Raw genomic sequence first — 27095 nt, 5'->3', positions numbered from 1 at the left:
CTTTGTTGAGTATTCTTATGGCCTGGGTCTCTGAGAATAATATTTGAGAGCTTACTGTCAAAAAGTTCATTTTTATTTTATACCCATATTATTTTATACCCAAATATATTAATCACAGATTGAAATTATTTAATGAGTGTTAATTCTGTCAAGCTCTAGGAAAACATCCAATCTGATACATGCATTGCTGGAAGAACATAAACCTCTGCTGTCCACTGGGAAGAGCCACACACAGTCTAGTATTTAAGCCAGGCGACTGCAGCTTCAATCTCGAACAAATAAGCAAGCACAAAATGGCCACAAGTCCCCTAGTTCTCAGAATCAAAGCTTCCTCTCATTGGGAGAACTCCCAGGACAAAATACCCTCCACTCAGTGGCAAGTGTTATGTGGGCAATCTTCAGACGCGCACAATGGCTCTGCGCTTCCAATTCTTTTTGCATGTTAGAACTCTAAGTAGATAAGGTTCTTATTTGGTGCAAAATGACAGTCACTATAAATCCATTATTGAGAGAAGAGGGGTTAAGAAGCTCTTTGCACATTAAAAAAAAAAAGCCTATGAGGAAAACATGATGGGGCTGGACTAGGGAGAAGTGGGGCGATTAACGGTACAGGTCAGTTTTTCCAGACAGAAATTTAGTTCAGATTGGCTCTGTACAAATAACACGATTGAACAGTTGGAAAATATTAAATGTCTAATTTTATGATATGCATTTGACACAGAAAAAAGCTACTACTGGAAGTGAGGCATTCAAAAATATCCCCCAATTAAGGATTTTTTTATATTCCTTATATTTTAAGAGAAAACGCTGAAAAATTGTGTGAGACTTGGAGGGTCAAGTTGTGAGAACCTGGAGAGACTTAACTCAGGCTGCAGAGAATTTCAGAAACATTTGGGCTCTGAAACTCAGGGAGGATGCAACCAGTGGGAAGAAGGGAAGCAAGGGCTGCTGGAACTTGAGCTCCAGGTGGGGAGGGGAAAGGAGGCTGACACTGGGGTTCTCGGGATTCACTGGCTGTAACAAAAAGCTCGCTAACGTGACACCACAAAATTGAGCACCAGGATTTACGCCTTAGGACTCATATCTTTAAAGCAAGCAACAAATATTATTTGTTAACACCATTAAAAAAAATCACCATCTACGATGCCATGCTACAGTATTTGAATGTAAGCAATTTCAGCTAGAAAAACGAAATAAAAGTTTACAGTCTAAATTGATGGTAACGAACAGCTCTCAACTGGAGGTGGTGGCTGACATCTATATTTCTAGCACTCTGGAGGCAGAGGCAGTGGGAGCAGGTGTTTAACGCCAGCTAAAATTACCTAGATACTCTGTGAAGCCACCCTGGACAACATGAGACCTTGTTACAACAACCACCACCCCTACCATTACCAAAAACACCATCACCCACACTAAACTTCCAGATAATAAGGTACGAACAAGACAATTAAAAGACTAATTTCAGAACCACTCCACCAACTAAATCATAATCCCTGGAGATGAGAAACCAAACTGACCCTGTTAATAAACCATGTTACTAATGTCCGAGTATCAATGGACTAAAATCCTCCACTTTAGAGTTTTTGAAATTTACTTGTGCATGTGTGCATGCATGTTACTGGATGACACCTTGCTGGGGTTGGTTCTTTCCTTTTACCAGGTGGGTTCATGCTTGGCACCAAGCACCCTTCCCTGCTGAGAAAATAAATGCTGTTATTTTCATGGTGCTTAGGGCTCTCCAGAAGCAAATACAAACGTAACATTTAAGGGTATACTCTCTGACCTCATTATGGTACTGGCTTTTCTAGCTCCTTAGAGCACATGGATTCTGTGCTGCTTTGAAGTTGGGATGACAAATGGCATTATTTGGCATGAATGTTCCCTCCTCTCCCTCTAGATACAGATTTCCAGGCTTAAGACAACATGTTATGGCAGGTGATCAAATATAACCACAAACGAGAAAAACCCTGTTTCCATTACTTCATCAAGAGCAAGGCACAGGGGCACAGGACTGGAATCTATGTGGATGCCAAAGCTATTTGTGTTTATAGATAACTTATAAGCAATTCATGTAACTAGTAAAGCCCAAAGAAAAACTAGTTCTCCTTTAAAAACATTTCTTAGTGTTGGAGAAGAAAGCCAGCTTGCAGACACTAGGCAAATGCTCTGTCGCGGAGGTACAGCCCTCAGAACTAGTGTTTGTAGTTAGAAACTGGTGAAAGGGTGTTTATTTGGATCAAGTTTTCAGGATCCACAATCCTTGGCAATTTGATATCATACGTCTTTATTCAATTTGGCTAATAAACAGTTGAATGCAAAAGTCCCATGTATTATTCCTAATAAACTCTCAGGGTTGAAAAGACGTAGATAACAGCTCTTTCCTCTATGTATACTATACTAAGCACCCACCTAGTCTGCCTATACAATCTCTACTAGGCTGGCAAACATGGAGTAAGTCAATTATTAAAAGCTAAGTAATTTTAAGTGTTATTCATTTAATTATTTTAGATAATTTGCTTAATGCGTGCCCCAGGGGAACAGTCTACATTGAAAGCAATGGGTCCAACTGTTCACTAAGTACCATAAACTGTTATATTGTTCATCTATCTTGTAAGTACAGGGAAGCCTCAGAAAGATCGTGAAGATAGTAGTGTTTTAAAGGAAATGAGTTTATTTTGTCTCAAATATATATCTCAAGAAATAATCAGCATTTAAAGCCCTTAAGCCTATTTTCCTAAACCATGAATCATTCATGTTACTTGATACACATTATGAAATTTAAGATTTGGAGACTAAAGTAATTTCCAAGTTCCGTCAGGTCTTAGTATCTTATATTCAATAAGCGTGTAAGTAGTTTTTTGAGCAATCATTTATTTTCCTTTACTAAGATTTATATGCCAGAATTACTTAATAAATTAAAAACATGCTTCAGTATCCATATATTTGCAAGATGATTTTCATGTCTTTATAATTCATCCCTGCCAGATGTATCGTGAGATAGCTGTTGAAAAGTGAGAGGGAACTGGAAAGGTCACTAAATGTAATGAGTATAAAAAGAGTATAAAAAGAGAATAATTTATCAAAACTCTAGTCAACTTATAAAATGTTGCTTTCTATTTGTGAATTTCTCAAGTCAGTATAAATAGCAGTGTTCTTTCTATCAGGATACTAGTTCTAAATTTGTCTACTACTATCTTTGTAGGTCAGACAGTCTCTCATCTATCATAGTAGTATTAATGTCTCAGATCTGTAGCAACCATTTTTCTGAGATGTGTTAGAAATGCAGTCTTAGACTTCTCCTTATTCCATCATTCCCAGTGCACAGAGATGGAGGTGGGTCTCAGCGGTCTGGTGTTTTAACAAGCCCTAAACTTTTTGAAAACCATCATCCTAAAGCAATGGAGAAAAACATGGGCCTGTCAATGGAGCCCTGGTCTTGTTGGCAATTCCATGTGACAGGGACTGGAATCATGTAGCCAGGGTATGGAGGAAGGGTGAGCTGTCAGTCAGATGGCAGGAAAAAGTTGTAAGAAACAAGCAAACCTCTCATAATATTGATAAGATTTATTTTCAAACTAATTTAACATAACCAGTTATCTTCAGTCCATGAACATGAAACTGTAGCCCCATATAGTGAGCAGTCTTTTCTGTCCCTAAGGACACAATCAGAATGATCCATCTATGGTCCCATCAACAGAACCCTTTCAACATTACTAATAATTACTTGAAATAGTCGACCAGGATTTAAAGTTCAGCCTAGAATCTATTCTTAAGATCAGGTAAGTTCTATTTGTGAACAGCAACTTAAACCAAGTGAATAAATCTTCCTTTAAGATTGGTGAGATTAATAATCCCACTTATAGGGAATAGTTTTGGATAAAATAGTTCTCAGTAATCTGAAACTAATTTATTTTGAGTGGGGACAGATTATGTTTTATTACAGTTGGTGTGTGTGTGTTTCTGAGAAAGTCTTACAGGTAGCTGGGCTTAATTGAGCATAATCTTTGTTTTGGGTGTCAGTTTGTTTGACAAATATACTAGTTGGGAAATATGAAGCCAATTTTTAAATCTCTGGAAAATTATAATGAAAATAATGATATTATATAGATTACAGTCTATATGAAGGGTATTGTAGTAAAGCAGGTATTCAACATGGGCTATTAGTACTAATAAAACCTTTACTGACACTTTTACCCCCACCTCCAGATTGGCCTAATTTGTTGTATAGCCAAGAAAGATCCCGAACGTTTTATTCATCCTAAATTATTAGCCATCTATGGTAAGGATGCCAAGAGTGGTCAAGTGAAGGACTAGTCCTCCTTTCTTACAGTCCATATAGAGCCAGATTATTTCAAAAAGCAGCTCTGGCCTTATTACGTTTTAGTTGAAAAATAAATAGGGTGAAAGCAGGGCCACGGTGGCAGAAAGTCATGCTCTTACTGAACTCCAGTCGGGTACAGTAAGTGGGAAGGGAAGATTACTGGTAAGCTGAATTCTAGAAGTCATTTTATACCTGGTTATAACATGGTAAACTTTTTAGAGTACTTACTAAACAGCAACAGATCTCATCCTGTTAAGAGTTCTAGATTGTGAAATCACTGTCACAAATTTTACTGCCAGTGGGAGGGCGTGGAGGCCGATAAAGTAGTTTCTGAAGCAAATTAGCAAGAATGTTCTGGATTTAGGTCCTCGTTGTTTTCTTTACTCTTAGCTCATTACTGTATGATTCTGACCCGCTGTGAAGTTTTCACACTTCAAGCGTGTACTTTTAGGGAAAGTTGTTTACCATGCTTGGTGGGAGGCTGAAGGAAATCTCTACAAAACGACAAATGCAAAAAACTAACAAACCGCACTGGTCTTCCCTGTTCCGCTGAGATTCCAACCGCCACCAAGAGAAGCAACTGAGAACCGCATAGATACTGCTATTCTGAGGAGAGGGAGGAGCAAACAAAGAATTCTGTCTACAACAGTCAATTCACTCTACGGAATTTGTTCAAAACCAACCAGCTGAACTGCTACTGTCAACCACCACCAGGTCAAAGACATGGAACCTTCTGCAAAAACAGAATTGTATGTGCACCAGTGTTTCTAAGACAATCAAAGTATTTGTGTGCTTGTGCTCTTTAAAACACAAGTAGTTACTCCTAACGCTGTCTCTGGTAAATAGTCTGTCGAGAAAGGCATCATTCTCTTAACATGGTTTTGGCAGGTGGGAGCACTGCACAATGGTGGACTAGAGTGCCCGCAAAAATGCCCCTAGGCCCACAGCCTATCTACTCTCCACTCAGCAACCCTTGGATTTTCTCAAAGCTTAAACAGCAAATAAACCATTAGGATATTTAATCTTTGCACACTCCAGCAAGCACAGACGTATACAACAGATCCATTCTGTTCCAGGTAAGCGTTCTTCCTTGTGTTCAGGATCATTATTTGAAGGACAGTATTCAATATGGCCATCGAACAGATGATCAAGGTCAGCACTCCACGCTCTGGGACACTATGACGGCACTAGCCACATACACTTAGCGTTGTATTTACGATTATTTCAGGGGTAGCGTTTGGACAATGACGCTAGGTTTTAAGAATTAGTTTATCACGAGGAATTAAGAGATGATTATAGAATATATAGAACAAGCCACGCTCCTTCAAAAATGAGACTTCACATTTAAAAATGCTCCCCTCGAAATATAAAGCAGAAGATAACGATAGTATAAAGCGTAAGACAATGTAGTTGGTATGCAGCAACTGTTCTGAAGGGTCCAGGACAGGACTTATATTTTGTGTGGCCAAGGAGATCCAGATGCCACACAACTGACACCACTGTGGCTTCTGGCTAATTTCCGGCACTCGTATCCTTCACCTACGGACTCTTTCACACTCCACTGATGCAGATTTTAAGTTTAGGAGTGAACCCAACACAGTATTTTTTTTTTTTTCACATAAAGAATGTACCTCACAGAAATTGAATTACTTCTTCAGGGCCAGCTCATGTATAACAGAATCAGGTCTTACGATTTTCTCAGTTCCTCTATTCAGGGTTAAGTCAGGATTGGGAATTGTTTTCCTTATTCACATGAGATGGATTTCTTGTTATAGAAAAAAAGGGCTACTGCCCTTTAGTTTCTTTTCTTTTTGCTACTTTTATGCAAACTCATAAAATATATAATAAAATCACAAAGAGTATTATCCCACAGAACCACGTTCTCTATAGTATTTCCTGATGTGAGAAATTCTGGCTTTGGTTAGTTAAATCAGCCAGATTTATACCATTAATTTAATAAAGATTAAGAAAAGAAACTTTCTCTCCTACAAAATTACCCTTTGAACAACTCAAATACTTAAATACTGTAAGAAATTTCAAAGGTCAGTTCCTTTTTTTTTTTTTTTGTTGTTGTTGTTTTAATCTTATTTCCTGGAACCCAGAAACTTTATAGAACGTAGTAAAAACAAAGCATAAGAGGGTAAAGTAAGAAGACACACAATTGCTGTCAAGTGTCCGAGTCAATCTTAAGAGACACTTTTATTTGAACAAGCTATTTTCATCATGCTCGTATAAGGAAGCACCTTCCCTGCTGCAGTGACTCCTGCAGTCAGCGTGTTGGTGGCTGTCGCTGTATCCAACAAAAACAAACAATTTTCACAAAGGAAACATGAACAAGATAAAATTTAGAAAGGATGATTTATCAAGAACATCAAGGGAACTCTGACTAGAAATCAAAAATTACTAATAATTTTGCACTAAATTTAAACACAATTTTTAAAGATGAATTTGCCTTTTTTGGGTCTATTCTCTATAAATACAGAGAAATGTGAACACACCATTTAAGTTTAAACAATTTATGAAGATCTTGGCCAACTTTACAGATCCAACAAAGGATGGTGAGTTAGTCATTAAATACGATGCAATTCTCTCATGATTTTAAAATGTTTAAAAGATCATGCCTACCGACACTATCTTTCTCCTGAACAGCAAATTATGCCGCCAACCACACAGATACTACTATAAAGTTTAAACCGTGCCTTTCCACAGTTTTCATATTTTGTTCTCAGAAAGTTTGCCAATACCAATCTATTAAAAGAATCCCTCCGGGGCTGAACGATAGCTCAGTGGTTAAGAGCATTGACTGCTCTTCCAGAGGACCATGGTTCAATTCTCAGTACCCACATGGCAGCTCACAATTGTCTGCAACTTCAGTTCCAGGGGATCTGACACCCTCACACAGACATACATGCTGATAAAAACACCAATACACACAAAATAAAAATAATTAAAAAAGAATCTCTCAATCCATGTTTAGGATGTATTTCTAATTCTGTTAGATCTTTTACCCTGGCTGCTTTCTCTTATAAAACTGAGGGGTGCAAGGGCAAAATACTTAATGTTTCAGGTTTTTTCTTTTCTTTTCTGGGTAGTCAACAGAAAAGAGAAGAGGTCTGATAACGCACACCTGATGAACAGGAGTTCCGTCCCCCCATACCCCCAGGAACGTTGGAGAGCTACTGGAGTAGTCTAAGACTCGCCACTTGTTCCCTTTTGTCTAACCTTCCTTTCCAACAGTTCCATCTGCTATGCCACATTAGTCCAGCAGGTGACTTAGCTGTACTCATAGCCTCTTCCTGAGTTACCCCCTTTCCCCAAATCATAGTCCCAGGATTTCTGACAGACTCTAGGGCATTAAAAAACAAGGTGAAAAAAAAAAAAAGGCTCAACTTTCTCAGGGTTGGGAATGTGGCTCAGTGGCTTAGTGCTTGCTCAGCATTGGCTTGGCCCTCAGTTCCCCAGCCCTGCCCCCCCCCACACACACAGAAGATCAGTGCTTTAAATGATTAGCAACAGTGCTGTTTCTTTGTGGAATCTTGGATTTGAAGAGCTGTTAAATCAACTTTATACCTTTCTTATACAGATAAATATTTCATGTTAATAACGCAAGGGGTTTCAACAAAGCCATGACATAAAATCTTTCACGGCAGTTCTAAAGCTCATGTACTCATAATGACAAGGTCTTTGGATGAAAAACAGTAGCACAGTTAGTAAAAACCCGAAAGCTATCGTTTGTTAAAGCTTTTAAATACCAGTGCTTTTCATTAGAGAACACAGTTAACCTCACGCACCACTTGGCTATATTATTTAATATCCTGATCCCCCAGAACTAATGTGTTACTTCGGGAGAAAACAGCAATAGTTTTTGAGAGAGGAAAATAGGGTGATATGGAAGGCGAGGTGGTTAGGTATGGGGAATGAAACTAGGATGTGAAACTGCATATTTGTACACTGAAAATAAACACAGACATTTGTAATCTAAGTCAAAAGCAATGGATTTACATACTATTTTCTTGATGTCTTTTCTGTATAACATAAAAACTAAATGATGTGCTAACCAAATAAAACATGACATTTAGTAAAAAGGAAAAAAAAATCCCTAAATGCCAGACCTAAAGTTGATACAGTCAGGTATGGGAAGGTGAATATGTCTAAGCATTTAAAAAGAACATATGTACACACATGTTTGCACCTGACTCTAAAAGGAAACTCAAGAAATTGATAACACTAGTTGCTACTTTTTGCTGTACTTATTATTATTATTTTAGAGACAGAGTTCCACGTAGCTCAGGATATCCTCAGAGTCGCTAACTAGTCGAGGATGACCTTGAACTTTGTTCCTCCTGCCTCATCTCCCCAGTGTTGCTGTGTGACCTGTGGTGTTGCAATCAAACCCAGGGCTTTTTTCATTCTAGGCAAACATTGCATCAACTGAACTACATCCTCAGTCCCATAAACCTGGTACTATATGAATATTTTTCCCCATTAAAAATGTTAAAACTTATTAGTAAAATAAATTTAAACGACTGAAAATGTCTGAACAGATTAGGAACAAAGACTGACTTTTTCCATTATACGAGAAAATAGTAAAAAATTTCCGTAAGATCTACCTATGCATATTTAACCATATTTCCTTTATGGCAGACTTACTGTGATTTAAAACCCAAATTTCATACAATACTGAATTGGGAAACACATTTTTCCTGTACTCCAGGGCGACAAGACTGTAGACTACATACTGTCTCAACAGTATGCTAGTTCTGTATTCACTTCCTTTGATGAGCTAGCCATTAGCCACAATTTCTCCAAGAAGCCAAGACACTGCTAAGGAAACATCAGAAAGATTTCAATAAATCTTATCTGGCAATGACAAAATTTTTTTTTTATCTGTACCATTCTGGAGGCACAGAATTAATCTTAACTTCTTTTGACAAAACACCTTGCCAAAGATGTTTGATGTTTGGGTAAAGACAGATTTCAGACTAGGTGGCAACTCACCAAAGCCCTTACCTAAAGTTTGGAAGAGGATTTTATGGTTTCAGTAAAAGACACTCGGAAGGAAGAAAAAAATTTACATAAAAAATCTCATTTTTCAGAAAACCAATTAAAATTCAAATGAAGCCTCGTTCATTTAAATATTAAATAAACTATAAAACAAATGTAAAGGAATGACAATAAATACACTAGTTTTCAATGGTTGCTGCTGATTAAAAATGACTATCTGAGAGTATAGCCCAATTCCATCCTCTTCAAATTGTGCAGCTCAGATAAATGTTTATTTTACTGAAAATATTTGCAAAATTACAATATAAATACATGATTATATTAAGATGACTATATATAATGTTTCTTATCTATAGATATAAAATGAATGCAATAAATATAGCACACTCTTGATGAATTGTTAGTACACAGTGTTTCTCAGTAAAGCACATACAACCTATTATTAAGCAACAATTATCTAGTTTTCAAATATACATCTTCAACTGTGTTCAGGGCAGAAGGATACACCAAATCCCCCAGTTCCCTTTTGAGTTGGTGAAGGTTAATACTTTCGCAGATTTCAAAATATCCTATTTATTTAGCAACTTATAAAGCTCTTTATATTCCTTACTTGAAACTTTATTTCTTTAGTCTGGTGATTTTAAAACATCAGCTCACCGTACTTTTAATTCTAATGCTGACACATGTACTGTCTTTTTATTAGTAACTTAAAACACATTTTAACAATGAAACAGAATCATTAGAAAAGTTATCTCGCCAGATTCCCCAATTTCATTTTTAGAGTATTATGGGAAGCCTCAAGCAGATATAGTCTGAACTGCAACACTAATCTGGATTCGGAATAGTTTGATATTATTCTAGTCCTTAATACAAATATGAAGTCTACTTTGAAATTCCTGTTAAATGAGATATGTTTTAAAAGCATCTTCTGCCCTTCTCCATCACACTGACCTCATGGGAACCTGTTACAATAGTTCTTACACAGACATACGCATGCAAGAGATCACCCTACAGATTCTAACTACGTAGTTACTGAAACACGTCCGGCCTGCCAAGTGGCGTAAATGTACATCTTCTATATACAAAAGGTAAAGTGCATTATTAAATTAGTGAACTGACAGATTGTCTGCCTGGACCATATAGCTTTCAAATAGACAAATGTGAAATTCTCCCATCAGAGCCAATTATTTCAAGAGGCTCGAAATAGCTTTTCCACCCTGTCATTTATTTATTTATTTATTTATTTTTTGGCCATGCTCTTTAGTGCAAATAAGCTTGTGTTTGACTCAAGTTTAAGGGACATGGCAGTTTGGGGCTTTAAGAAGGGAAATGATACAATGTGGCAGAACTTGAATGTCTTTATAGTCCATTGCATCTTTTGCATATGAGCGGCACACTCCTGCTGCTCTCAATTGCTGGAGCACACTGCCGACTACTGAGGAACCCGTTTCCAGATTAGATACTATTAGCTTATATCAGGACAGTTTGAGTCTGTCCACAGGATGCTCGATTACTATGTGCAAACATCATCAAGGTTTTAGCATTATACAGTGAACTAGTAATTTTGGTTACTAACTTCAATGCTCTTTTTTTTTTTTTTTACTTCGAACATCCAGTTTCCTTAAGAGTTTAATGCCTTCAAGGCAAGGATCCTGTTACTTTGAAGAATAACCATGTACATTTGCAGCTCCATTTACGTTACAAATGACAATAAATAAAATTTATATTGCACAGATAAAAATAGTAGTAGCTTATACGATACATGGCAATACACATCCTAAATCCAGATGTTTGAACTGGATCACACTTAATTATGGCTAATGAACTCTTGGGAATTTTAAGTATCAAAAAAACCACATCATCATACCATTTTTCAATGAATATAATAACTACATAAAGGCAAACAAAGGATTGGTAAAAGTCTTAGTGATTCTAAAGTGTGTTCAATTGCCAGTATATATGTATCTACCCAACTTGAGTAGCTTTGAGATGGCGAGGACTTTGAAGTATACATACAACATAGAACATCTGGCTATTTAACTAGTTCTTTACTTAAATAATTAATGTGAAATGAAGCTAATAATATGTATATACAGTGAATTAAATATATTTATCTTCATGTCTGACATAGTACTGTGTGTATGCACATATGTAGGTATATACACACTCAAACCTTATCAGACTAAAAATCAAAAAGAAATCAGTTGGTCCTAATGAATAGATATTTTAAAAAGGAAGATAAGATTTTAAGAGTGCATCCACTCACAGCAATAGCGATAGGAACAACTGAATAATGGAATCTTCACAGCTTCAGTTTGCCGAAATCTGACAGGTTGATTACTATTAATAGGCACTATGATGGGCAGCAACAACAATCAGTAGTACAGTAATTCAAGTGCATACCACTCCTTCATATACCCCAAGCTACTTTTTAGCAAGCCTACAGAATACGTTATTTTACAGTTAGGACTGTTTAAGAATCCTTGCTACTTTTATAGCCGCAACACCCACCATGTGCTATTAACTTTAGAACTAACATTATCTTCTAACCTTCAGGTGTTCCAAAGTGATCCAGATGGTCAGGATGATAATAAACTGAGTGAGATTCCATCACAGTACTTCAAGAAATGTCAAATATAACCTGCAACCAACACCACTATGTGTGTCTGGGTTACTAGCTGCTTTGTTCTTCAGTAATGTAAACCAATGAAATCAATTTTCTTAATTCATTTCATAGTTTCCTTAGTGACCCAAGTATAACATGTTTGGGAAAAAGTTCTGGAGGGAAAATTGTTAAAAATAAATTCTGAATTCCTTAGAGCACAGAAAAGCCACATTCTGGCCTCAATCCTTGCAGCCAGCTTTCATCATTGAGAACTGTATTTGGGGAGCTGAAATCAGTGTCTGTCTCTGAAAAATGATTATATGGACTTACGGTGGGGCAGTAACTGATCCCAGAACAAAACACAATTTCATTTACAATAAAATGTATCCCGACAGATGAAATTTCAGTCAGATAATAAGGGGTGTTGGTACATGTATATTCTATACCCATTTGTTTAAAAATTGCTTGAGTGTTTAAAAATTCAGGTGGCACTTTCTAGAAAGTGATTTTTAATACAGACAAATGGATACGTCTTGTATAGAATAAACCTCTTTTAGGAATCCTAAGTAAGGAGCACCTTGGAAATTGCCTGAATTTTCCTTTGAGATATTTAGAATCAATCTTATTTCCAAATATTATATTTCCCAGACTGTAATTTTGTATTCTAAATGCTTTTTTTTTTTTTTCTTCTCAGCAAAAAAGGGTTTTTCTTCTGGAGTTAAAATATCTATCAATACCAGGTTTATACTGGAAGTTTGACACGGTCTTTAAGTGCAGCAAATGCTAAAGTGCTACTAAAATATATTAGGAGATGTATCTTTACATCACTCAACTGGTGCACCAACCCTATGAAATACATGAGTAGGGAAGCATAAAATACAACACTTTGAAAGTCCATGACAGAGTTTAAGGAAAAACGACTGCAAATTACCATGAAAGGCTAAAACATCAAAATTTCCATAACAAAGCCACTGGGTAAAGTCTCCCTCTCCACAGCGACATAAACTAATTCCCAAAACTTTGGAAAGTCAATAAAATCCATAGTATAGGAAACAAATGAGATTGTAACTAGCTTGGATAATCCATTAAAACCTTTCCATGGCTTTGATACGGCAACTAAAACTGTAGGGTTACCACAAAATTTGAAATTATTGAACACTCTATATAGTAACTGTTAAGAAATATGATATAATATCTTAAAGGTTTAATTATCTAGTAAGAGTTGATCTTTTAGACTGGTACTAGTTAATATCCAGTTACCCAATGAACATATCCCTACTTGTACTTTGCTAGACACATACTATACTTGAGGTCAATTTCTATTTCTGTGGTAACTGTCTACAGGTAAACTTGGCGGCTTCTAACCAAGTATGAGTGGGACTTCCTTCGGGGCGAGGATTTGTTAAACAGAAATTCACACTTTTCATAGTAAGTATATGCGTCATTTTCAGGGTCATGTCATAGTGCAATGTAAATCTCAGCTATGGTGTTTAAAGGTCAGAATGTCACACTCTGTGCTGATCTGCATACTTCAATCGTCTGCAGCAGTTGAAGCAGCAAAACTATTTAGCCCTGGGGAGGCTGGAATTCCCATGAGGGGTATAGTGAGCTATGGATAACATAACATGAGAATCAGACTTCTTGAAGTATAAACTATTAGAGGTATCACTAATAACAAGGGGCCCAAAAAAGAGGAAAAACTTCTTCAAATGATTACGGATCAGTACTTTTTTTTTTTTTTTTTTAGCCAATTAGTGATTTTTAAATTTTGCCTGATGGAGTTCAATGTCACGCTGGTCGAGGCTTTCTTGTTCTTCACCACTGGCCCTTCTGCCATCCATTCTCTTTTCTTTATGGCTGTTGCAAATTTTCCTCATCTCTTCTTCATACTTGATAAAATTCTCCCCAAACCTTGTCCAAGCTTTGAAGGGAACAGTAATAGTATTACGGTAAGGTGGCCTCACCTCACTTACCTTCAGGAAAATTCCGTATTTATTAGAGCCCACATCAAAGTAGAACCTTTTATTGTCCACTCTGAAAGAGGTCCCCTCGGGGAGTTCAAGTGGCTCGTCATCTTCACATCTTCGTTCTTCTATATCTCCTTCGCCATAGTCTTCAATCAGCTGAACCAAGGCATCGCGGAATTCAATCATTCCTTGTGCTGGGAGGACAATAGTCTGTTCCTGACCCAAACTGTGGCCAAAATAACCTATCATGCCAGTGCCCCGTATCATGGTTTGTCTAATCCTCAGGAAACGACCTCGCTGGTTCTCCTTTAGGTCTAGGTAGTATTTCCTATTGTCCCTCTCTATATAGTCTGTTTTGAGGACACTGTGAGGATGCTCTTCGGACCCCACCGACACTGGTGGGGAGGGTGCAGAGTGCTTCTGCCGCCTCCTGGAGACTTGCTCTTTGCTCTGGCCATGCTCTTGCCTGTGGCCTTTCAGGCCCAGGTGGGCATAGTGTTCGATGAAATCGCCTAGACAGTCCTTCAGCTCCGCGGCCACCGATAGGGAGAGGGTCAGTTTACTCTTTCTGATATTGTCCTGCCGGCCTCTCCCTATCCAGACTTCAGCTATCTTTAGGAAGCGGCCCCGGGAGCTTTGCTTCACGTCTAGGTAAAACCTCTTTTTCTGGATGTCCACGCGTTTGGAAGCCAGCTCCTGGATTTCGGATGCGCCTCCAGCCTGATTAGGGGTGGCTGACGCGGAGTAGTGGGGGTAGTGAGAGTGCTGGGCCTGGGGATAGAGTCTACTCTTGCTTAGGCCAGAGCCCCCTACATTCTTGCCTCCGCGGCCACGGCCGCCGCCACCGCCGCCTCCCCTTCGCCTGGCTCTTTCCATCTTCAGCTGCAAGTGACAAACAGACACACGGGGTGGGATGGGGGAGGGGTGTTGAGAACAATCGCAGACGCCCCTGGGTCCGCACTGCCCCCGCCGCCGCCGCCCGGAACCCCCACTCCGGCCCGGCTCTCGCGCTCCGGCCTCGGCCGGCTCCGCACCGCACCGCACCGCACCGCACACGCAGCATCCCTCGGCCGCCCCGGGCCTCCCGTTCCGATTCCCGCGTGACGCCGGACGCCCAGCTCGGGCTCGGCAGCCCCAGGGGTCCCCCAGCCAGCGGACACTCACAGCATCTCCGTCACCGCCACCGATGCCCTTCACGACCACCGCCGCCGCCGCCGGCTCTCGGCCCCTCCGCCGCAGCCGCCGCCCCCCGCCTCCTTCCCCGCCGCCGCCGCCGCCGCGCGCTCTGCCCCCCGCCGGAGCAGCGGGGCAGGGGCATCGCCTGCGGCGCCCACCGCCGCCGCCGCGCCTCCTGCGGCCGCTGCCTGGATTCGGGCACCGGCCCGACGCCGCGGGGAGGGCGGGCAGGCGGGAGGGAGGCGGGGAGCTGCCGGCGGGGCCGGGCTGCGGACCCCGCCTCCTCAGCCGCGCTAGCGGAAAGAGGGGGGCTCGGGCTCTGCCTCCGGGCGCGCCCTGACGGCAGCCAGCGCGCGGGGACCCGGCGTGCGTGAGAGCCGGCTGGAGAGGTGGCGGGAGCCTGTGACTTCCCGCGGCTCGCCCGCACCTGTTTCGGGACTACATTTCCCGGCGCGCCCAGCGGCCGGCAGCTTTGAGCATGCGCGCTGCGGCGGCCTACAAGGATGGCTGCGGTGGGAGGGCGGCGGGGCTCGGGGAAGCTGGGCGGGGCCGCGGGCAGAGTGCAGGGGTGGGCAGTCTTCAAGGCAGAAGTGCACCTTGGCGCCTGCTGGTGTAAAGTTAGTGTGTGCGGGGCCTCGCCCGCAGCCTGGGTTGTGGGCTTTGGTTCTCCACCCTCCATAAGTCATCCTGCTGAAGGAGAAGACCCGTTGATGTGGCTGTTCTCAGGGTAACGTGCCTTCCACGCTTTTGCTTCTCCTCTCAGCGTACCCTGGGCTGTATCTACGCACCTTGCACCTTTGGTGTCCCTCTGGCCTCCCGGGCAGACCTCTGGGGTTCTGTTGGGGAGAGTCCTGGAAACGAAAGCTGCCTCCTTTCTCCTTCAGATCCCGGGGAAGGGGGCCTCTGAGCCACAGGCCTCCTCTGATCCCGTCAGTTAGTAGACTTTCCCGCCCCTTCCGCCCGCTGCTGCTGCTGCTGCTGCTGCTGCTGCTGCTGTTGCTGCTGTTCCTCGAGCCCCGTGAGAGTCCCGCTTTCTGATGAGGGCTGATGCTGACAGAACTGAGTTAGAGGAAGCAGCTGGCTTTCCACAGTTGGGCAAATTGCATTGGATGTCTTAAGTTCAAGTCATTGTCCTTAATGGATTTTTTTTGTCTTGTTCAATATGAGCTGTTCTCCGATAGACGTGATGTGTAAAAATCCTGGAGAACACTCTTCAGGATGCTAATTCAGAGTCCCCAAATGATAATAATTTAGGCTTTATTTTATTTTGGTTTTTTGTTGAGGCAGGGTTTCTCTTCTTGTCGCCCCCTTCTGCTTTCAGCCCAGGCTGTCCTCGAACTGAAGACAGTCCTGTGACGCCCTCCTGACCTTGTGTTAGAGACTGTCTGCAAAGCCTGGGTTGAATAGGGCAGTTGAGTACTTGATGCTGTTGAATTCTAGTCTTCCTTCCTTTTTTCTCTTGCCTTGAGGATGGAAGGCCGAGACACTCACCCCTTTATTACAGTGCTCTGCTGTAGACTGACATGGCAGCCCTGTGTGAGTTAAGCACATCATTGTTGAACTCTGCTCAAGGCGTTAGAGATATCAAACAGGGAGAAAATGTATCCTTTTAGAGCTTAAATTTTAGTGGGAAGAGGAATGCAAAATGCCAAGTGTGGCATGGGAACGTAGGAATGAAAGAGGAATGAAGGCCAGTGTGTGCTGGGAGCTATAGTTTCCCAATAGGTCCTTCCTGTGAAGGAAGTGAGGAAAAGAAAAAGTGCAAACGCAACTGAAGGAGGCAGCTCATAGTTAAGAGCAACCTAGAAGGGCCATTAAGGCAGAGAAAATGAGACTGCTGGTTGAGACCAGAGAGTCTTTGCAGGGTTTGTTGACTGTATTTGTTGAGGCATTTGGTACATCATGCTGACGAGTTGGCAAGCTATTGGAGACCCGTCAGGGAAACAACTTTATTAGAATAATCCTTAAAGTCATGCGGTGGTGCACACCTTCAATCCCAGCACTCAAGGAGGCAGAGGCAGGCGGATCTCTGTGAGTTCGGGGCCCGCTGATCTACAGAGCGAGTTCCAGGACAGCCAGAGCTATACAGAGATACCCTGTTACGAACAACAAAAGGAATAATTGTAATACACACACACAATATATATATATATATATACATATATACATATATAAAATTTGGGAGTTTAATAATGTAAATAGAATTCAGTGATATTAACTACATTCTTCATGTGCAGATATCACCAGTATCTACTTCTAAAATATATTTTTCGTTTTTGTTGCTTTGGGTTCTTGTTTGTTTTTGGATGCTAAATATCTTTTACTGAGCCACACCCCAACCCTATTTCCAGTACTTTTCTCTTCATCCTAAGCAGAAACTCTTTAACCACGGAGCAATAACTCCATTGCCTCCTCTTCCCAGGCCCCAGGAATTTGCAGCATATCTTTTATGAATCCACCCATTTCAGATAGTTCATGTAAATAGGACCATAAATATTTGTCCTTTTGTTTCTGACAGATGAGGCTCAACGTGTTTTCAGTGTCTCTCTGCTGTGGTGTATAGCTGGGCTTAATTCCCATTTTAAGGGTGAATTCTATTTCATTATGTATATGTACCATACCTGCTTATTCTTTAAACTATTGATAGATAGGTTGCTTCCTCTTTTTATTGTGAATACTGTGGCTCTAAATGGTGTGTGCATATCTGTGTCCCTCTTTTAATTTTTTCGACATATGCCTGTATATGGGAATGGACTTTCTGCACTATATGATAAGACCAGAGGTTGATGTTGGCTATGATCCTCGATCACTTTTCACGCTAGTTTTTGAGACAGGGTCTTACACTGTGTTTGGAGCTCACTAATCCAGCTAGCCTGGTTAGCTAGCATGGGCTTGGAGCCCTGGCCCCTGCCTCCCTTGCCTCAGGTTCACACATGGGCACTCCCTTGTCTGATTTCTCATTTTATTTTATTTTTATTTTTTTGGATTTTTTGAGACAGGGTTTCTTCATAGTTTTTGGTTCCTGTCCTGGAACTAGCTCTTGTAGACCAGGCTGGTCTCGAACTCACAGAGATCCACCTGCCTCTGCCTCCCAGTGCTGGGATTAAAAGCGTGCCCCACCACCACCCGGCTCTCATTTTATTTTTATGTGGGTGCTCATGCTCTGACTGAAGCATTGACTGAAGTCTTGCCCCAGCCCCTTGGTTCTTTTTGAGACAGGGTCTTACTTGCCTTGGAACTAACTCACTATGTAACCCAAGTTGGCCTTGACTAGTGATCTTTACCCTACCTCAGCCTCCCCAGTGTCCAGATTACTGGAATAAAGTGGCATTTTGGGCAGGAAATGTACTCTTAAGATGGAAGTTGAAGGCCATAGCGAGATTAGGACTAATTAAAAGTTCGCCAACAAGGCTTTCTTCCCATCTCTGCTGTCTTCTGTGTGCTGGTTTTACTTTCTGGCTTTTACCCCATGCAGGCTTCATTCGTGGCAGCAAAGTGGTTGTAGAAGGTCTCAGCGTTACATTTTCAAATAGAAGCATCACGGTAGGTCATTTCCTTGAAAGAGCAAGACTTCTTGTTAGAAATTGTCCTAGAAATCTCCAAAACTCTTCTTGTGTCTGTTTGGACTTGCATCATGTATTTTGCTCTTAAACCAAATGCAGGCAATGGCTTTGGTCTCAGGCCCGAGTTTCCGAGTCACTGTGCAAGGCACCTTTTGGCCAACTGGGTCCCCTACAGGGCCTGGCTTAGTAGGTAACTGTTTATTATCTGAATTAAATTTATTGGGGTGATAAAGAGAGTCTAGTGCAGAATGGATGCTGTCTAGGCAACTATGAATGTCCTCTTAAAAATGAGACCCATAAACTTTCATCTCAGGCTTTGTGAAGTAAGAGTAATAAATATAAGAAGAAAAGTAGACACCTAAGCAAGTTTTAAATGGACTTACTTGAAAACTTTCTCTGCTGTTTCCCAGTTTATAATGATGGATTTTAGCTGACTTGCTAAAGCTACTCACAGAACAGAGGAAATTCATTAAAAATAATGAATTATTTAGTTGGACGGTGAAATTCAGTTATAAAGTGTTTCCCTGTGCCATGGATTCAGTTCAGGTCAAGACATCTTTCTGGTTTATGGGCAGTGCAGCTCCTTAGCATTATACTGGAGAAAGATGGGAAGAGAGAGGGGGAAGAAGAGAGGGAGGGAGAGGAAAGGAAGAGAGGGAGTGGAGGGTGAGGTGAGGAGGGAGAGCAGAGCAGAGGAGAGTCCTTTTCCTTTTTCTTTGTTGCTAGCCCTGTAATTTCATTATCTTGTAATTGATTGATATACATTCGTACCTTATTTTAGTTGGCCCTTATTAATACAAACCCATGTCTTATATAATATTTGACAGGAAATAGGCATCTCCAAAACCATCCTATTAGTACTCAGATTGCTTTGACTACCATGGTTGAGTGCCAATAGGTAATTTTATTTAGATCTTCTTTTCTTTTTTTTAATTTGGACTGTTTGGAGGGAAATTGAGACTAACAAAACCTATGATAGGTTAGTGAAAGTCTTCATATCTATTTAATTAAGGAACCTAATGAGAACTTTATTATAAATTTCTTGGTTGCTCTGTTTTTCTCATTCCTGTCTCATTCTTATTTATATATCTTTAAAATAATCAGTACGTTTGTATATAAAACATGTATATGCATACTAGTTGCTAGTAAGTGTAGCCAATGTGTACAGTCTCATTTTTTCTGAATATATGTAAATATAACAGATTAAAAGAAATCAAGATCAGATTTTTTGTTTTTATTTATTTGTTTCTTATTTTTATTTTTTAAATCAGCGTATAATGCATTTGAATAAAGAGTTTTTGTGGTTCTCTTGCCTTTTGTCTTTTCAGTCCTTCTTTCTGCCTTTCTCGCCTCCAGACTCCTCCCTCCTCACTCTGCGTTCCCTCTGCTGTCTCCTTTCCATCCTTCCTCATCGCCTAGTATTACCCTCTCGTGGTTTCCTTTCTAGATTTTTAGATTTGCCCACATTTACCCCTGTTTAGAGATGTTCGCGTGTATATCATAGGCTAGCATCTCTGTGTGAGCGAGAGCGTGTGGCTTTTTTTTTCTTTTTGTTTATGTTATCTCACTTAATAGTATATTCCCCAGGTCCATTTATTTTTCCCGCAAATATCATTTTTCCTCACTAAACTCGAATGTGAAAAGGTGTTAACTTTAAAATGCACATTTGTGTTTGTGCCTGCACACGAATGTGGTCTGGTCACCAGGCTCCCGGGATCCCTGCTGTCAATACTGCTCCAGGACTGACTGCCACAGTGCCGGCTTTCTTTTGTCTTTTTGGTGTAGTACCGGCGGTGCAGACTCTGATCTTCATGCTTACCTGCCACGCACTTCAGCTCGGGGAACTGGTTTTATTGGAAGTTGCTTTGCAGTAAAAATAAGATAATTGTGTTGCTGAAATCCAAATGGTCTAACCGAGATTAGAAGCCATGATAACCAAACTGCAGTGCTGAAGCCTTTCAGCTGCTCTGGTTTATAAGTTTTCTGTGTTACCTTATTCTATTACTTACCCCGTCTTATCAACCTAGTAGTCATTGGATTTGTTGTGTGTGTTCCTTTCTGTTTACATGAGCAGTTGGATGAGGATAAAGCAATGGTTTTTGGATTGTAGTCGGAAGCTTCCTACACAGAGTTTGTGTGTAGTTGCAGAGAAAGAGAATAGATTCATATTAAAATTCAGTACTCTGACTCAGGACTAATGAATAAAAAAAAAGGAAGTATTGGGCAAATTAGTTTCATTTTTTTTCTTTGAATCATCATTTAAGAAACTAATCAATGTCTAAGCACTTTTGAGATTTAAGCGTTGAGAAAAATATATTCCTTGTTTATTTTGTCTGGGTTTGATATCTCTATCTGTATCCATATTGTTTTTGTCTTTTTTACTAGCATATATTAATTGTGTATAATGGTTGGTTTCAATACCTGTTAGCTATATATTAATACATGCACTCCACACACGTGTTATGATGTGTTTTGGTCATATAGCACCATTGTCTTTTTATTGTCATCCTTGCAGTGGTCTTCCTCATCCCGAATAGCCCTTCTATTTCATGTCACTTTTTCTCTCTTTTAGATTCTGCACAGGAGAGAAATACACAATATTTGTCTTCTCTGATCTTAGCGCTATATGATATGATTTTTTTTTTGTGATTGAATTATACTACGTTATGTGTATATGGACCACTGTGCTGGTTAGTTTTCTGTTACTTGTTTTGCTACAAGGTCTCACTATTTAACCCGTGGCTGACTCAGAATCACTACATAGACCAGGCTGACCTTGAGCTCATAGAGATCTACCTGCCTCAGCCTCCCAAGTGCTGTAATTAAAGGTATAAAGCTGTAGCCATCTGGGAAGAGGGAACTTTAGTTGAGGAATTGTTCCTATCAGATTGGCCTATGGGCAAGTCTGTGGAACATTTTTAAATTAATGATTGATGTGGGAAGGCCCAGTTCACTGAGTAGTGCCCCTCCTGGTCAGGTGGTCTTCTGGTGTTCTCAGAAAGCAGGCTGAGCAAGCCAGAGGGAGCAAGGCAGTAGGCAGCATTCCTCAAGGTCTCTCCTTTGGTTCCTGTCTTGAGGGTCCTGCCTTGGCTTCCCTTGATAATGAACTGTAACCTATAAGGCAAATACACCCTTTCCCCCTCCAGGTTGCTTTTGCTCAGTGTTTTTCCACAGCCACAGAGAAGCAAACTAGGATCACCACATGTTCTTTATCCATTTATTTGTTTATGGATATCTAGGCTGATTCCATAATGTGGCTGTTGTGAATATTGTTATGATACACGTAATTGTAAAGTCTATTACATGTGGACTCTCGTTCCTTCAAGTATGTTTTAGGAGTGGTAGGGCTAGACCATATTTTAGTTCTATTTTTAGGTTTTTTTTTTGGCGGGGGGGGGGGGGAGAACCCTGAACCAGTTTCCATAGTAGCTGCACTAATTTACATTCTCCCTAATTTCAGTGACATACTGTTCATTCAAAAAATATTATTCAATATCCACATGCTTGTATATTTTCTGTAGTTACTTTTGCTATTGAATTGTAGTTTTCTTGCATTATCTGAGTTATTTCAGTTGTTTTATTATTTATTTAAATTTGGAGTCTGTCTTGGGGTTTCTATTGCTGTGAAGAGACACCATGACCATGGAAACTCTTATAAAGGAAAACATTTAAGTCTGGTGACACATTCATAGTTCAGAGGTTTAGTCCATTATTATGGTGGGAAGCAAGGTAGGATGTAGGCAGACATGGTGCTAGAGAAGCTGAGAGTTCTTACATCTTGACTCACAGGCAACAGGAAATTGTCTGAGACATTGGGTATGGCTTGAGCATTTATGAGATCTCAAAGCCTACCTCCATACTGACACTCTTCCTCCAACAAGGCCATACCCATTCCAAGAAAACCACACCTCCTAATAATGCCTCTCCCTTTTGGAGCCATTTTCTTTCAAACCACTACAGAGTCTAAAATGTGATTTATTTTGAAGGTAGCTCGTTAGACTGTTGAGTGAAATGTGTATTCTTTAGCTGTTGGTTTAAATACTCTATGGAAGTCTGTTCATTTGATTTGTGTCTCAGTTTCTTTGAAATTTCTTTGCTGATATTTTGGTCTGAATTATCTATATTCCGATGAGAGTGGGGTATTAAAGTTATGCAGTCTGGATCTAGATGTGCTTATCCCATTATATCCAGTTGTGTGTATATGTGTGTTTTTGTGAGATTGGGCATATTAATGCTTTATACACATACACATATGCACACACATACATACACATATGTGCATTTAGAATCATTCTGTCTTCTTGGTGGACTTCCTTCTATATTACTATGTAGTGACCTTTATGCCTTTTAATTTTGACTCAAAGTCTGCTTTGTCATATGTGAGCATAGCTGTTTCTGTTTGATTTAATTTTGGTTTCTATTTGCTTAGAATATTGTTTCTCCATCCTTGCACTTATTTAAGTCTATGTATATATTTGCTAGTGAGATGAGTTTCTTGCAGACAGCAAACAGTTGAATCCCCCCCTCCCGCCCCCTTCCCCAGCCTGGAAGATCAAACTCAGGGTGTTCTGTATGCTTGGCAGGTACTCTACTTACTGAGCTAAATTCCTTCATTGATTCTGAGATTCTGAATGTTTTAGTTAGAGAGCTAAGGTTATTTGTATTTAGAGTTATTATTTTAAGTAAATTTCTCCACTTTCTATATTAGACTCTTACTTGTTTACTGGGGTAGTAACATTTTATTCTTTTCCTAACTCTTACTTATTTTATTGATATTTATTTTAATTATCTTTTATATATTTTTTCTTCTTTTGTATGTTGTATTCCTTATCTTTGTGATGCTTGTATAGTTATTTTAGTTTATGCATATCATTGAAGGTGTTTTTCCTTTATTTTTTATAAAGATTTATTTATTTATTATGTATACAACATTCCTTCCATGTATGCTTGCATGCCAGAAGAGGGCACCAGATCTCATTATAGATGGCTTTGAGCCACCATGTGGTTGCTGGGAATTGGACTCAGGACCTCTGGAAGAACAGTCAGTGCTCTTAACCTCTGAGCCATCTCTCCAGCCCCTTTTTCTTTTATTTTAAAGAATGTTTTTGATGGTTAAAATACTAATCTTACAGGGCTTGATATATATCAGTCTGTTATCTTCTAGCCTTTATGATTTTGGCTATAAGTCCAATTTTATTCTCATAGATTTGTCTTTGTAAGTAATTTGATGCTTCTCTTGTTCAGCTCCATCATTCCTCCTATTGTCCTTACTCTTGACGTTTAACTATAATGTGAACTAGAGATATTTCTGGTTGTGTGTATTTGGGGTTTTATATGCCTCTTATACTTAAATGTCTATTTCTTTTTTTTTTTTTTAGCTTTGGGAAGTTTTCTGTTACAATATAATAAATAGGTTTTATGTCTTTGTTCTTTCTTCTATATACCAGATTTAATCTCTTAATAGTGTGTCATTAGTCTTATAATCATGCTTACTGCTTTTTATTTGTTGCTATCTGAATGTAATAATTACTCAAACTTATTTTAACTTTCTAATCTTCTGCTTTGTATAGTCTATTTGTAATATATTCAGTTTTTCACTGGTATTTTTTTTATTTGAGGTAAACTTTTTAATTTTCATTTTTTTTCTTCTTTAAAATCTTTCTGCTGATTTTTGTTCAAATTGCCAAGTTTATTTTCTAAGTCTTGAATTGGCATCTTTATTTTAGTCATGTATTTATTGGGGTCATTGATGATTTTAGAACCAGTGTTTTAAGTCATCAGGCATGTCTAACATTTCCATATTTGTGGGTTATATCCCTTGCCTTTTCATATCTCTTGTGTAACCGTATTACAGTTTGCGTCTGTTTGGAGAGATAACTTTTTGGGTTTTAGATGGTGGCAGTCACTTAATGAGCACCCTTCTCTGTGAGCGCGTGCCTCTCGAAGTGCTGAGCGAGGAGAAAACACGCCACCACCACAACTCTGAAGCAAAAGCAGTGTCAGTTAAAAGACAACTGCTGTGGTGGTAGTAATCATAGAAAAGGAAGTGCAAAATCACATGGAATTAGCTGCGAAGTTTAAAATTCCCGAGAGAGCCTGGTGTGCTGCCTCATGCCTGCAGTCCCAGCGTTTAAAAGGCTGAAACCAAAGGATCACTGTGGGTTCAAGGTAGTCCTGGCCTACACAGGGAATTCTATTGTAGCGTGAGCTATAAAGTGAGACTGCTGAAAAGGAATCGCTAAAAGAAAATTATTATTAATAAAATAATAAAGCAAAGGAACAGACAGCAAGTTTAAGTAAAAGGAAAAAAAACGAAGAGAAAAAAATCAATATCCAATTATGAAGTAAAGAAAAATATAAAAAATTAAATAAAGATTAATAAAAAAATAAAACACGATAGAGCTTTTAAAAATAAAGGTGATACTAAAACTATTGTTAAAGAAAGGAACAAAGAGGCAAACAGAGAAGCTCGTATTGAAACCCACCAAGTCTAGAGTGGGTTGTGGATCCTCTTTGGGGGTCTATTTTCATTCCTTAATCTTCTCACTGTGGAGAGTGGTGCTGTATTGTTTGATAGGGGCTAGGCTGCCAGCCAGGAGTAACTTGTCAACTCCAAGACTGCATCCACTTTAAAGCTTAGCTTGTTTTATTTGCAGGCCAAGAGCTGCTGAGGTCCTGGCGAGGGTTGGGGCCTAGGGTCCCCTGGGGTTGACAGTTGGTGCAAGCAAGCAGAGCAGAGAACTTTGCAGCAAGGGGAAGGAATCTGGGAGATCAGGCACTCTGTGTGTGGGTCTCCTCATTTTCACATCTTCCCCTGCCGTGCACCACCCGGGGGAGGATCGGCCTGGGCCAGGGCTCCTACACCCACCTAGCAGTTAACACACGTGCCAGTGAGGCAGCCTTGGAGGTCAAGCAATCCACAGCTAGGGCCTGGGGCTTTGACTTCTCAGCCTTCACAGGAACCCAAAGGCTGTGTGGTTGTGCACATAGGGCAGGGCCTCTATCCACAGAGCTCTCCATAGTCTTGGTTCCCTGCTGCTTAAACCGAGTGGGTCCAGTCCCTATCTGATTTCGTCCGTTTCCATGGCTGCTTCTCTTGTTCATTTCCTACCCAGACATTGTGGTATGGTGTCCTCTGGCTCTTTGACCAGGGATTACTCCATGTTTTTAGGACCCAAGAGTTGGGTTATATATGTGCATGGGACAGACTTCTGTTACACTTTTTCCAGAAAAAGATTTAGAAGCTACCATGTACCATCACAGACTATGAGGTATGAAGCTGTGAGGCAGTGGACCAAGTATATTCCGCAGGGAAATGATCCTTACGGGAAGTTGCTCTTTTGTGGCATTGATGGGCCCTTCTCTACTCGGTCTGTTCAGTTTTGCATTCATTTTCTCAACACCAACCAATATCAGAGCCAGGCTCCTTCCCACTCTACCTCCTTGCTTCTTTACGTCATAATCTTCAGCACCCGTGCAGACTTTGGCTGTGACAGCTTTTCTCCTTTGGTGCAGAGTGATCTTCATACGGTTTTCTTTTTCAGAATCACTGCAACCTTACTGCCTCTAGTAAAATTTTTCTAAAGATCCATAGTGAGAAATGAAAATTATAGCGTAAATATTCAAGTACTTTTTCCTAACATTTTGTTAGCCGATTTCAGAGCAATAAACATTTTTACATTCTTTATTAAGAAATGAGTATTTGCATATTTGACCAAAATAATATTGAATCATCTTAGGTAATTATTGAAACATTTTGCACGTTAAGCAGTATAACTGCCTATCAGTTGATTGTTGAATATGTTAGTTATTAATGTTATTTAGTAACAAATTTATCTTATACTAGAAAGGATTATATTGGTCGTTTAACTTAATTAGCAGTTTCTCCCTTTTTTGATGCTATTAGAAAAAATTGGGATATCTTATTTAGTTAGCCCTCAAGCAATTAGGCAAGGCAATTACCATGTTAACAGAAGGTGTTCATTTCCTTACCCTAGCTGAAGGTTTTAGGAACAAAGGAATCTCAGCTCATCCATTGAAACCCAGCTTTCTCCTGAGACTGGCATTAAGTGTCCATTCTCTAGAAGGTGGCTCCGCTCTAAATGGAGAAAACGTGCCCTGAGCTCTTTGTTGTAGTGTGGGTTGGAGTAAAATTCAAGTGATTAAAAGCTACCCCTTCTTAACTAGTTTGGAATGTGATCTTAACTTTTTTTCCCATTAATTTGAGAATTTCATAATGCCTATAATGTGTTTTGATCAAATCTACCCTCCATTTTCTCTCCAAATCCTGCCCTTCCCCGTTCTCCTCCCAATTTCATGTGCTTCTTTTTCTTTTTCTATTTCCTTTCTTTCTTTCCTTCTTTGTTTGTTTGTTTCTCTTTCTTTGTTTCTCCTTCTTTCCTTCTTTTCTTTCTTTCAACACACTGAGTTTCCATATTGCTGCCTATATATGCATGGAC

At 40.0% G+C, this 27095-nt stretch overlaps 2 protein-coding genes across 5 annotated transcripts in view; one reads left to right on the top strand and one right to left on the bottom strand.

Moving 5' to 3' along the window:
- Purg (purine rich element binding protein G) overlaps positions 1 to 15989 on the bottom strand; it is a 32071-nt gene extending 16082 nt beyond the window's left edge. Inside the window, exons 1-2 of one of the 3 annotated variants that reach the window (XM_050146692.1) lie at positions 15862 to 15989; positions 13895 to 14779 (exon numbers count right to left, since the gene is read on the bottom strand). In XM_050146692.1, coding sequence (XP_050002649.1) covers positions 13895 to 14773 — 879 coding nt within the window. In that variant the 5' untranslated portion in view covers positions 14774 to 14779; positions 15862 to 15989. Of the gene's footprint in view, positions 1 to 13894; positions 14780 to 15061; positions 15250 to 15861 lie in introns of those variants that run through there. The other 2 variants (XM_050146691.1, XM_050146693.1) reach the window with 2 other exon arrangements.
- Wrn (WRN RecQ like helicase) overlaps positions 15621 to 27095 on the top strand; it is a 102309-nt gene continuing 90834 nt past the window's right edge. For both annotated transcript variants that reach the window (XM_050146690.1, XM_050146689.1), the window contains exon 1: positions 15621 to 15800. The gene's annotated coding sequence lies outside the window, so the exon portion shown is untranslated. The remainder of the gene's footprint in view (positions 15801 to 27095) is intronic.

This window comes from Alexandromys fortis, unplaced genomic scaffold (assembly GCF_014885135.2).
Source record: "Alexandromys fortis isolate MF-2015 unplaced genomic scaffold, M_Fortis_MF-2015_v1.1 scaffold_55, whole genome shotgun sequence".
Taxonomy (NCBI): Eukaryota; Metazoa; Chordata; class Mammalia; order Rodentia; family Cricetidae; genus Alexandromys; species Alexandromys fortis.
The sequence above is the reverse complement of the archived record's forward strand: the minus strand, read 5'-3'. Positions and strand labels throughout refer to the sequence as shown.